Below are 13,519 nucleotides of genomic sequence, written 5' to 3'. Positions count from 1 at the left end.
AAAGCTCTTTCTCCTTTTGGGATGGAATGATGAAGAAACAATGGACCAATCTGATTAACCCTCCACTAGTTTATACAGCCAGCAATAAGGAGGCAAGGGCCAATTGCAAATGGGTTCCTCCTCCTCCAGGATGGCATAAACTAAACTTTGATGGTGTTGCAAGAGGGAACCCTGGTATAGCTGGTGTTGGTTGTATCATCAATGATGAAGATAGTCGGTGGATAGCAAATTTAGCATCTCCTCTTCCTCTGGTTTCAAATAATATGGTAGAATTTGAAGCATTAGAGAAAGGTCTGCAACTTTGTCATAATTTAGGTCTATCTAAAATTGTCATAGAAGGCGACTCTCAAATAGTCCTGAATGCTATTGGGAAAAAAAAGACTCCTAATTGGGCCTTGAACTCTAAACTCCAAGAAGTGTTGCTACTACTGGAAACTTTTGAGGATGTCCTGATCAAACACATTTATCGAGAGGGCAATAAGTTGGCTGACGGACTTGCCAATAGGGGTGTTGATGGAGAATCACTCCTGATATACAACTCTAAGCCTCCTCCCCCGCTGTAGTTTCCTAGAGAGTTTTTCTTATTTTTTCATACTTTTACTCTTTTATAAATATATATACTCTTATAAATGCATAAATACTTAAGTAGGCATATGCATAAGCTCTCTCTCTCTCTCTCTCTCTCTCTCTCTCTCTCTCTCTCTCTCTCTCTCTATATATATATATATATATATATATATATATATATATATATATATATATATATATATATTTGTATATACAGATTTAGTATTCTTAGATATATCCAATATTTATATTTGAAAATAATTAATTATATATATTTTAATATAATATCTAATAATAAAATACAGAAGAAATTGACAGTAAGAAGGATAAGAAAAAAGAGATATTTGAAAGTTTTTTATTTAAACCCTTATCATCAGTTCTTAATTAACCCATATTAATAAGATAATATTAGTATGTAGCTTTTTTTGATATTCACACTAATAATCAGAGATTTTTCCATTCAAAGTCTCCTAGATTAGTGTTCCTTTTGCAGTTACGGAGGAGCCTGATTCCTGTCATAATTGTTCCCCCTTAAGAACCTTTTTCGTATTCTATGGTGACAGACTAATTTAGTATAGAGTCTACACTCAATATGAATTGCATAAGGCTTATCTAAAGAATTAAGGTATAGATATTAATTAAATTGATCTTTATCCTAACTTATCATCTCATTAGTCTAGTTGTTTCGTGCTTTCTAGCTGTCATCCAGCTCAAGATCTTGTTAATTGCTATTATTACTAACTTAGATCCTTGGAAGATAACTTAATAGGTTATGATTATAAGATTAGGATGGAGAGGGTTTGAAATATGCCACCTGGCTCATAAAGTTAAGGCTTTGCAATATGTGATCAAATACTCAATGCTAAGTGTGAGTGGCTGAGGTCATCGCCAAATTGAAGCCTTTGATTAAAGGACACATAGGAGAGGTCGAATCATGATGGTTTTCCTTTTTTAAATAGAAGTGTATGTTGAGAGGGATTACTGATTGAGAGTGATAGTCTTTGATTACCACCTCTGTGTGTTTTCCTGTTGTCACGATGGAATCCAATGTGTATGTCTACCATACGACAAAGAACGGGACGATGGCCTTTCTCGGGAAGGCAACACCGGAGAGATGGAGTCGTCTCTTGAGAAATGCAGATGATATGATGCATTTTTCCATGAGTAGGGTGATAGGGGAGGATGTGTTTGACTATAGGGCAACTTGGAGAACCGACAGTTCGATAATTGTATCATTAATTGGGGTAATGGTGAGGGCGAAGATTGACAAAGAAGAGATTGTTAGGCTCTGTGTAGACATTTTTAACCCTGTATGGAGACGAGGGTTAGAGAAGGCAGTTTTCAGTATTGATGACAAGGGCAGAATCCTGTACCCTGAGAAATACATGGGTCTCCCCTTGGGAGCGAAGGAGTTAAGGACGGCCCCTCGACAGCAGTGTTTTACGGTTAGGGATAATCTAGTTTTTTTTAGGGCTTGGCCACGAATGGAAGCAAGTGTCAATTTCCTTCTGGGCTGGCGTGGAATTAGGGTACCAGAGAACATGGAGTGGGTAGTCAAGTACATCAAGATGTTCAACGCTTATGTGAGTCTGGGAGTAGTATTCAACGACCTCAACGCCTTGGAATTCTGCATTCTCAACGCGGAAAAATCGAGCAGACTAAGAGTTGATTATGTGCTCCCTCCTAATATGGTCATGGATGATCCAAAATCTGTCCCAGAGGTGATCATGGTTTCATGGAAGTAGTAGAAGCTGTTCACAATTTTGGACTCTAGCGTTAGTCTGTTGTTTTGTCCATATATATTAGGGCTCTTATAGTTAGCTTACAGTTTGTTTAGGGTTTTTATATCGGTATAATATAGGGTGTTTATCAATCTCTATTATAGCAATATATTGTCCTATTTCTGTAAACCTTTGACAATATAGAATGGTTTTGTAATTAGTATGGTACTGAAAATCTATTACATCTATGTAATGAAATGTAAATTTATAATAGAAATATATTTCCATATGATTTTGGTGTTTTGAAGGGATCAAATTTGTAGCCCTGTTTAATTAGATAAGTTTAGTAGAGATTTAAGAATATAGTGACTGATTAGATCGATATCAATTTAGGGATTGCTCTAGTCAGTGATAGTTGATTTTCAGATATGGGATGTGTCTTCAAGAAATGGTATTTTTATTTTAAGTTACAAAGGAATTTGATTACTAGTATATATGGGAACCTTGATGGAGTGTCTCAAAATCACTTCAAAAGTGACATTATATGATATTTCCTCTGTTCTAGATTCTGGTTTTCATTCCTTATTAGATCCAAGGGTGTCAAACTGATATACAATGCTATAGAAATCATGTTACCAACTTTGACTAGATTAGTAGGGTTGCTTCGTTATTTATTAATAAGGTTTGTAGATGTATCAGGCAGATTATGATATTTGATAGTTTGGATAACTTTAATATAAATAATTGTTGGGTTGCATTAATTTATATTTTAACATTGTGATTTCTCGGGCTTCCTTCTTTATCTTGGTTCCAATTTGATAATAATTACTCCATAAGAATTGGAGATTAGCAGTAAGATCTCCTCAGTGAATAGATTTGTTTATAATGTATTAGGGATATAGCCTAGTGACCAGGAATTATATTCGATCCATTACATAAAGTTCCATTTTGACTGTGTCAATAGCTCTGAGGGGCTAGATTTTCATTTATAATTTTTAGTTAGGAAGATATATAAGGTAGAAGTAGGTTAATGTGTAGACTCAAAGACTGACATTAAGATCAAACCATGGCTTATAAGGGATTGAAGAGTATTGACATTTGTCTTAGCTTGGTGATCATAGAACTCTCATGTTAGATCAATTTCTCATCTTAGCTTAAGCTAAGGGTTAAATAATTTATAAATATGATTAATAACTATGACAGATCATGATCTGTAGAATGTTATTAAATAATAATAATAATAATAAAATAAAATTTTCAAGGTTTGATCTAGAATATATATGTTTTTATTTTGGTTTTTATTGAAATTTTTTTCTTTGTTCTACTAACAATCCTTATTTCTTGAAGTAAGAGTCTCTAGATAGGTTTTTTGACATTGGATCTTCCAATTTAGACAGAAGGATACTAATCAGAGACAATTTTCATGGGAATGCCCATGTGATTTTATGTAATTCTTATATAATTTTACATAATTCATGTCACTTATGAGATCCGGGGTATGCCCCTATGGAAATGTAATAATATAGGACATTAGTCCCGGGCAAGACAGGAGGTTTTCTTCTCCGTTCTTTCCTACTAGTGCCCGTTTGAATGGAGTAACTCTTTGTAGTTTGTTTTTTTTTCTTTATTTAATATATGATCCAAGACTTTGGCCGTTTATCGATCAAAAAAATAAATAAATAAATTATATGTCATCAATCTACATTCAATTCTTTTGAAAAAAAAAAATTTAAAATTGAAAAAAGTTAAATTTTGATCAAATTATGGTGTCTGTACATGAGAGGTTTTAAAATTTACCTTTATAGCCTATTAAAAATTAATTCAAAAAATTGATTAAGAAATTCAAAAGAAATATTCTCATCAATCTTTGGTGTGTTAGGTAACTTCATTTAAAAGGATTCACAAAAATTCATTTAATTGTGTCAAATTATGGTGTCTGTACACAAGCATGGTATGGTCTTGAAACAAACATTTTGAAAAAGTGATTTTTAAAGATCCATACCAAAAAAAAATCTATCATATGGGTATACAAATAAATTACATATTCAAAAAGAAGATCCCAAGCACTACAATTTTTATTTCTAAATTTTTTTTATATTTAATCTCTAATGGCTCAAATTTTGGCATCAATTGACAAAATATTTCGAAAATAGGAAAAACACTTCCACTTTTTGGTCAAAAGTGAGACTCAACTTCTTGCATTGACCCTAGTATCTATGCTAATAAAACATTAGACATCATTTAATATGATAAGTGCATTATTAAATGCATATGAGGTTAACAATGCAACTATAACCCTTGTACTAAAAAGGCAACTAAATCATATAAAGATAAGGAAGGGAGAATCTATGAATTCATACTTCCTAAGGGTGGCTAGTGTAAGAGATGAACTTGCAAGTATAAGGACCATTATTGAAGACAAAGAGCTATCACTTATGGCTATAGATGGGCTACCAGATTCATGGGAAACATTTTCACAAGGAGTAAGTGTTAGAGACAAACTTCCAGACTTCAATAGACTTAAAGGAGATTGCCTTCAAGAAGAATCTAGGCAACTCAAGAAAAGAGGAAAATTGAAAAGTGAAGATGAAGAAGTTCACGTTCTCAACACAAATTCCTATAAAGGTAAGAAGAAGCACTTCAAGAAGAAGAAGGCTCATCAAAGAAATGACAAACCTAAGAGAGATTTTTCCAAAGTAAAATGCATTAAATGTGATATATTTGGACACTATAAAGCAAATTGCCTAGAGAATACAAAGAAACGAGTAAATTGTACTAAGGAAGAGGAAAACTGTGATCCTAAGAAATGTGTATTATATTCAGCACTATCATATGAAATATCAAGAAAAACATGGGTAATTGATAATGGATCATCTTGACACATTACAAGATACAAAGAAGTACTATACTCAATATCAAAAGAACTTAATGAAGTTACCATAAGTGATAATTCCACTCATTCTATCAAAGGAATTGGGAACTACACCTTGAAACTGAAGTTAGGTATTTCTCTTCATCTCAAAAGAGTACTCTATGTACCAAAAATCAAGAGGAATCTAATCTTTGTTACAACACTTGAAGATGATGGACATAAGGTTGCATTCATGGACAATAAAGTAATGACCTAGTCTAAGAACTCTTCATTTAAGAAATCAAAGTTGATTGGTCAAAAAAATGGATACTTATATGAATTAAATATAGAACTTATTCAAGCCTTAATCCATGAAGTTGTTGATATAAATGAAGTGTGGCATAGAAGATTAAGGCACCTAAACTTCAAAGCCTTATCAACTATGGAGAAAATGGTTACTAGTTTACCTAAGTTGAACAAAGATCATTTAAACATATGCAAAGGATGTGCACTAGGTAAGAACTCAAAAAATCTATTTCAAAATAACACTAGAAAAACTAACAATGTTTTAAAATTAGTCCGCTCAAATTTATGCGGACCTATGTTTGTTCCTTATCTCAAAGGATTTTTGTACTACATAATCTTTATGGATGACTTCTCTAGGAAGACATGGATTTACTTCTTGAAATGTAAAGAATAAGAAGAAATCCTAAAAAGATTTAAAGAATTCAAAATCTTCACTGAAAACCTATCAGGACGTAAAATTAAAACTCTTAGGTCTGATAATGGATGGGATTATACTTCAGATTTTTAAAAAAAATTTGTAAAGAAGCATGAATTAAGAGGGAGTATATTGTTCCTTATAATCCTTTGCAAAATGGGGTATCAAAAAGGAAGAATAGGACAACAATAGAAGTAGCAAGAGCTATGATACATGATCTAAACTTAGAATTTTACCTTTGGGCAAAAGCCTCATGTACTGCTATCTATATTCAAAACAGAAGTCCTCACTCCCACCTTAGAGATAAAACTCCTGAAAATTTCTTTTCTAAGATTAAACCAAATATAAGTCATCTTAGGATATTTGGGTGCCCTATATACATAGATGTTCCAAAAGAAAAGATAACTAAGCTAGAACCTTCAGGAATGAAAGGCATTTTTGTTGTGTATAGTAAAACTTCCAAAGGATATAGAGTTTACATACTTGGTCAGAAAAACATTGAACTTAGTAGGGATGTAATGTTTGACGAAGATTTAGCATTCAAAAGAGCCCTAAGTTCTGAAGATCCTTCACATATACCTAGTTCCGAAGAAAATCATGATCCTGAGTTTCAAAAGGAGAACATTGAAGAAATCGAAGGTGAGATTCAAAACCTCAATCTTGAGGAAACTCAAAATCCTAAAAAAAGACCACTTTGGGCTATTAAGAATGTAGAGGAAGCACAAGACTTCATTGCACCATTTGGAACCTTCAAAGAGAGCAAAAGACCCAAAAGATTTTCTGGCTATGCAACAAACATGAGTAACTTATCTAAATTAGAGTCAACAAATGTTTTAGATGCTATCAAACATACAACTTGGACGGATGTCATGACAGAAGATTACCAATCCATTATTAAGAATAATGTTTGGGAAATTGTTCCAAGGCCCGAGGGAAAATTTGTTGTCTCTTCTAAGTGGATATTTAAGATCAAGCATGTTGTTGATGGTAGCATTGAAAAATAAGGCCAGATTTGTAGTCAGAAGATTCTCTCAGAAGGAGGGAGTTGACTATGAAGAAACCTTTGCTCCAGTTGCCAGATACACTTTTTGTAAGAGCAGTCCTAGCTATTGCAACATCAAAGGGATGGAAAGTACATCAGATGGATGTGAAAACAAGATTTTTGAATGGAAAGATTATAGAAGAGGTATATTTGGAACAAGAAGGATTTGAAACTCATAATCTAAAAAATTTTGCATGCAGACTCAAAAAAGCTCTCTATGGGCTTAAACAGGCTCCCAGGGCATGGTATGAAAGAATTGATACATATCTCACCAATTTAGGATCCAAATCTCTATTATGAAAAGGATAAAGATGATATGATAATTTTGATACTATATGTTGATGATTTACTAATAACAGGTGATGATCATCTTATAGATTAATGCAAGAAAGATCTAATCAAAGAATTTGATATGATAGATTTACGACTCCTTCATTACTTCCTAGGATTGAAAGTATGGAAAAACTCTAACAACATCATACTTAATCAAGGAAAGTATACATTAGACATCTTGAAGAGACTTGAAATGTGGAATTGCAGACCTTTGTCTTCTCTAATGGAGACTAATCTACACAAACTTAAGGAAGCAGTAACAGGGTCACCCTCCATAGATTCTACTCTTTACAGACAGATGATTGGGTCTCTTATGTACTTGGTAAATACAAGGCCTAATATTTGCTATGTTGTTAATGCCTTAAGTTAGTTTATGTGTGAGTCAAAGGAGATTCACCCGGTTGCAGTCAAACACATTATGAGATACTTAGAAAGCACTCTTAACCTTGGGCTTGAGTAGAAGAAAGTTGACTTAAACTTACATGGATTCACAGGCTCATATTGGGGTGGAAGTGTTATTGATAGAAAAAACACTTTAGGATGTTGTTTCAGATTAGGCTCAGTAATGATATCATGGATATGAATAAAGCAATCATCAGTAGCACAGAGTTCCACAAAAGCCGAATAGATTACAGCTGCAATAGCTTCTCAGGAAGCAGTTTGGCTTAGAAAGTTACCTATGGAGTTATTTGATCAATCCATGAATCCCACTATTTTTCAATGTGATAATCAGAGTTCCATCAAGCTTTTTGCGAATCTAGTTTTCCATGACAAATCCAAGCATATTAAAATTCCTTACCATTATGTAAGAGATATGGTAGACAAGAAAATTGTCAAGTTAGAATACATTTGCATTGCAGATCAGACAGTAGATAGTCTTACCAACCTCTCTCTCGAATGAAGATATATCACTTTAGAAAAAGACTTGGTATGGTCGAGTTATAATACATTTGTATTCTTTAATTATTAATGAAATAATTTTGTGTTAAAATTATTATTGTTAAGCTATTGACTATTATGGGCTTCACCATTTGTATTCATTATCTAAGAGGTGACGATCCCTGAGATAATGAACACTTGTATAAAAAACATTATGAGAGATGACGATCTTTGAGATAATGTACTTAACAGTAGAGAGCTATTGTCAGATCTGGATAAGTTCAAGATCACATTGTGATATAGACATTTCTATGTCTATGAGTCACAACTTGGATAAAGGAAAAATTTAATCATTCTCTGGATTTTATCCTGTGTACTAACAAATCTTAACTCAGGATCATATTGTGATATAGGCTTGTCAGTACCTATGAGTCACAACTTGGATAAAGGAAGAATTTAATCATTTTCCGAATTTTATCCTTCCATGCAATATTTTTATCATAAGACTAGGTGATAATTCATATTATAGGTATATGACAAAGTAACATGTGTACAATGATACCACATGCTTAGAAGATTCAAATAGATATAGAGTATCAATCTATGCTTAGTCATCAATATTGATGGTGCTAGATATGTTATCTCTCATTATGATTATCAAGTTAAGAGAGAGTGTTAGTTCTGAGTAACTTTGATAATATAATGATTTGCTTCTTCATAGATCTAGTAATGCATTTAATGAATTAGCATTCCATTTGGGAACATTTTCCCAATGTCTTAATTGCTTAAATATAGTTAGTTCAACTAATATTAGACATCTCTCAAGGACGCCAATTTCGATAAATTAAATATGTTATAGAAAGGGTCATGTCCTTTCTAAAGACATGCCCCTTGGGTTTCCTATAAACGAGAGACAAGTATGTGGATAGAATGCACACATAAAACACACACAAGTCTGCTCTTCTAGCATTACTACCTTGAGCGATTTAATATCAGGATTAAAATCGATTTCCAGAACTATACACTATTCTCCAAGAGCATTTAATATTCTATCTAGAGCATCGAAGGACCATTCTCAGCAAGGTTGAAGGTAATATATCAGTATTATTACATCTGAACGGCTCAACAGTAAATTTTTGTCTTCTTGAAGAACTTGAAGGAATGGAACACCATGTTTTGTGACCTATAGTTGTCAAAAGGTGTATTATGCTAAAAAAAACATTCAAGTTTGGAAAACCCCTTTGATAGGTAACCCAAGACAAAAAAATTTTATTAAAAGCAAAGTTTAAAGATGATGTTCTTTCTAATCTGATACATTATCTAATGGAATAGATTATTCATGTTAAATCAATCTGTCTTGTTGCACTTTGCAGGAACTATGCTGTCTTGCAGCTCTTGTTAAGATAAACTACACTTAAAATAAAATGAAGAAATATTTTTGAATTCCCCAAATCAATAAGGCAAAATTGCCTGAGCAATCAGCATTGAAATTTCCAAGTCATGGGTGTGCAATTCCCTTCGAACTATTCACAGGGTGTAGCATTTTGACTGACGAATTCAGACTTAAATGTGCATCACATTAAGGATTTTTTTTCAAACTTGACTCTAATATAAATCTGTACAAAGTTTGATAGACAAATGTTTGTCTATTCATCATCGATTGTGGCTGCAGCAACTGTGGAAACCATGGTATTGATTCCACATACATTGTATCCTCTGCACAACTTGTAGTAACCTTGTTCACCCCAGTTAGGACCCCATGAATTCTTAATGATCCAGTATGGCTTCTCCTTCATTCTACTTGGGGTGTAACCTGCTTGGCCATATCCTACAAGCAGTACTCCATGATCTAGGTTTCTTTTGCTACAAACATAGGGGCAGGACACCCCTCCTACATAAGTTTGCATGTAAGCAGCATTGATGCCCACTGCATGAATCAAAAACATTTATCAGCAAAGTATAACTAACAGCTCCCCTTAAACATCACACACTTACGAAGAAATTAAGCTTGGAAAAATAAGTCAACTTTGGTTATATAACATTTTCAATCCAGAAATCAAGCCTTAGCATGTGATGTTTAAGCCGTCCCATAACTTATCTTTGTAAATATAAAAAAAGGAAGTAAGGTTGTTAGTTCTCACCTGCTAATGGACCATTCTTGACCAAATTAGCTGCAATTTGATCTTCATCAATGGAGACAGTACTAAAGTTAGCAACCTTGGCTGCAACTTTGGTATTGTCAAACTTGCATGTCCCATCAACTCCAGTGTATGGATAGTCTTCTTCTGTTTGTAGCCCACCAGCTTTCAGGGCATATTCATAGGCAGTCGTCATAAGCCCACCATTGCAACCTGAGTCACACTCATCTGGTTCTGAAGGATCACACTGCCAACCCCAAAAAGAAAAAGAAAATTAACAAACAATCTGTTTTAAAGATAAAAGTCTGAAATCATCAAGCTCATATTAACCAATATCAATATCTGGTTCTGAAGGATCACACTACCAACCCCAAAAACAAAATCTAGATCAACTACAACAATCTGTGGTTTTTACAATATTCTGAAATCAAGTTTTATGAATCAATCTTGAACCAGAGTTTTGTAGTCTTTTGAATTTGATTATGTATATAATTTTTGCATCAATGTTTGAATTACACTCAGTGATTCATCATCAGAATGAGAAGAACTAGAGGAAACAAAAATATGATTCATCAGAATGAGAAGAGCTGATGATTTTTTTTCCCTCCAGCTCTTTTCACCCTGATGATGAATCATGGACTGTGATTTGGATGAAAATTATATACACAATCAAATCTAAAAGACTACATAACTCTGATTTGATGGATTATAAAAATCTATTTACACCAATTTTAAACCAACCGAAAATTTATATTTAAGAGCCAATGCTCATACGTTAAGTCCACATCAGAAACCTAATACATGACAAAACTAACTTTTACTTGCACCTTGCAATGTACCATGGGATAAGCAGGTTTAAAAAAAAATTATAAACAAAATATCAACTACTTTACAAGAGAAACAGACCTCATGGTCACAATCTACAAGTTGTTGCTCACTGAGGCTAACCAGCTTTCCAGTCCTCAAGAAATTGGCTCCTTCCATGGCTCCTGTTGTGCTAAATGTCCAGCAAGATCCACAGCTACCCTGCACAAATCATATCAAGATCTTTTCAATAACCTTACATCACAGGTATATAATGGAGCTCCGTTTGCTTAAAATCTTTTGATATAAAATTCAATGGAAAAGTTTGGCAACTATAATACAAATCAATTACAGAGCAATCTAATTTGATTAGTCTGAAGAGATTTCCATAATCCATTATTTAGATCGATGCAATTTTTAAAATTGTTGTATTTCATGTTTTTCCATCAACATTTCAAATATAATTCGATACAAGGTAAAACCGGGGATCCCTCAAAAGATCCTATTCTGCAATAAATCCAATATGCCACTTATTCAGAATTAACTAAAAAGGAATGCTTGGTAATCTCTTGTGCTGATAAGTACGAGATATTTTCTAAGCAAGTAAAACTGTGATGATTAAGAGATATTTTCATGAGAGATAGATTCGTGTGAATCACTACTCATGAAACATGGATCAATGAATTTGATTCAAACTACAAAGTTAAATCCTGACAGCAATATCACAATCTCCTATGCTGCTTTTTCATTGTTAAACCTATCATGGAAATCAACCAAGGGGCAGAAGTGTTGAAAAAAAATAGATGGAATCAACAAGGGGAGGGGAATTTGCATGAGAAAATACCTGATTTTTTACAGTAGTGACAGCTCCATGCTCCCTCCAATCGAAGTCCTCAGGTAAATCATCAGTGGGCAGAACCGGGGCAGGGGAATTAATGGAGGGGGATCCCCTGAGACCCAGATATTGATGATGAAATTCCTCCTCCGTTAAATCTGAAAACTTGGTAATACCATGAACAGCCCAACGATCTAATTTCTGATGATGCATAGCCTTCTTTAGATTGTTTTTGAAAATAGAGAAACGGTGAGCATGCTCCTCTTCCCCTGAATATTTCTTATTGAATTTCTTCACAAAATGGGCAAAATGGGTTTCTGCATTGAACAACCCTCTTTCATATTCGTGGTCTGTTACCTCGCGAATTGGGTTTTCTTCCTCAAGAACACCATTGATATCAGAAGCCTGCAACGCTTCTGTTAGACTAGCAGAAATTAGAACTGCTAAGGAAAGGATACACAATGCGATCTTCATCTTCACTGGAATGAATTCTTCTTCAGGGCAGCATTGTATATTGCTGTATATATAGATTAGGGTGAGATGAGGGAGCTCGAGACTGTTAGAGGGGGAATGGTAGTTCTGACTTGTCGGTTTTGACATTTGGAAAAGTAGGCGTGCCTGAGTGGCTAAGAAAAGAATATGCCATTAGCTTTTGCTCTTTCTCATAGAAGTGGGTGACAAAGGGATCATTATTGCCGGGCGGTTGTTTAGCAATGTTTTTTTAAGATTAAAAAAATAAGTCCATGCCAGATTTGTTTCTTTTATTCCAAGAGACGTATCTTGTTACAATAGTACCACCCTGAAATTTGACGGTCATGTCATATTGTTTTTTAATGACAGTTTGGTAAATTCATACGTTCTATAAATTAATATAAAATTCTAGAAAGTAATTAAAAATCAATAATATATACAACTTAAGTTTCTAAGTTTATATTTTGCATACTAATATTTCAAATTGGTAAAGCAAATTTATATAGTATATTATAAAAATATTATCTATTGTGAATTTGATGGTTTATTTATAAACTTAAGTATCATATTGATGGTTTTTATAAAAAAATAATTTGTCAATCAATATGGTCCCACAAATTTTTAGCCTATCATATATGGTTCAAAAGTGGAAAAATGACTAATACGACCATCAAATTCCAGGCCTGGTACTACCTATATAAAGACAAATAGAGTTCAAGAATTTGATTTTTTTAAATCTCTAGCTAGTTTTGTTTTTGGTTGAAAGAGCGACTCTTAGTTATAGTCCTAGATTAGATATGAAGTAGAGCAACAAGAGGTGGGACACGACTATCCTCTAGACAAAATGTATCTTTAACAAAATGCTTAATACGTGTAAAGCTAACACACTCTTGCTTTTCTAATAATGTACCAAATGGTTATACATTAAGTTCATGATGTGTTATATATTAGAATCTACATGATCAAATGGTAAGTTCATGATGTGAGGCCTCGCCTCGATCAATCATATCATATCTAATATATTTTCATTTTGACACATTATGACTCGATATGTTGAGACATTATTTGATGGACTGAACATTATTTATATTGTGTGATGTTTTACTTTTAAAATGCTTAATCATGTTATTTGATGTTTAATGATTTCAATAAATGAT

The 13,519-nt window shown here is 33.4% G+C and overlaps 1 protein-coding gene across 1 annotated transcript; it reads right to left on the bottom strand.

Annotated features, from left to right (window-relative positions):
• Positions 1-9,534: 9,534 nt before the first annotated feature.
• LOC149539222 (putative cysteine protease RD19B) lies at positions 9,535-12,388 on the bottom strand. The gene is made up of 4 exons (XM_089800556.1): positions 11,901-12,388; positions 11,159-11,278; positions 10,256-10,499; positions 9,535-10,041 (listed from the first exon to the last, which is right to left on the bottom strand). The coding sequence occupies exons 1-4, from the start codon at positions 12,363-12,365 to the stop codon at positions 9,761-9,763; spliced, it is 1,110 nt and encodes a 369-aa protein (XP_089656682.1). The 5' UTR covers positions 12,366-12,388; the 3' UTR covers positions 9,535-9,760.
• Positions 12,389-13,519: the final 1,131 nt, after the last annotated feature.

The sequence above is a fragment of the Cupressus sempervirens genome, chromosome 9, assembly GCF_028749045.1.
Source record: "Cupressus sempervirens isolate cs-2001-9-10 chromosome 9, ASM2874904v1, whole genome shotgun sequence".
Lineage (NCBI taxonomy): Eukaryota > Viridiplantae > Streptophyta > Pinopsida > Cupressales > Cupressaceae > Cupressus > Cupressus sempervirens.
The sequence above is the reverse complement of the archived record's forward strand: the minus strand, read 5'-3'. Positions and strand labels throughout refer to the sequence as shown.

What these genes read in the sequence shown, in the direction of transcription:
- LOC149539222 (XM_089800556.1), bottom strand. Translation starts at nt 12,365, where the DNA reads ATGAAGATCGCATTGTGTATCCTTTCCTTAGCAGTTCTAATTTCTGCT. An exon ending in TCACTACTGTAAAAAATCAG is followed by an intron (nt 11,279 to 11,900) that starts GTATTTTCTCAT and finishes TGATTTGTGCAG; the next exon opens with GGTAGCTGTGGATCTTGCTG. An exon ending in CAAGAATGGTCCATTAGCAG is followed by an intron (nt 10,042 to 10,255) that starts GTGAGAACTAAC and finishes TGATTCATGCAG; the next exon opens with TGGGCATCAATGCTGCTTAC.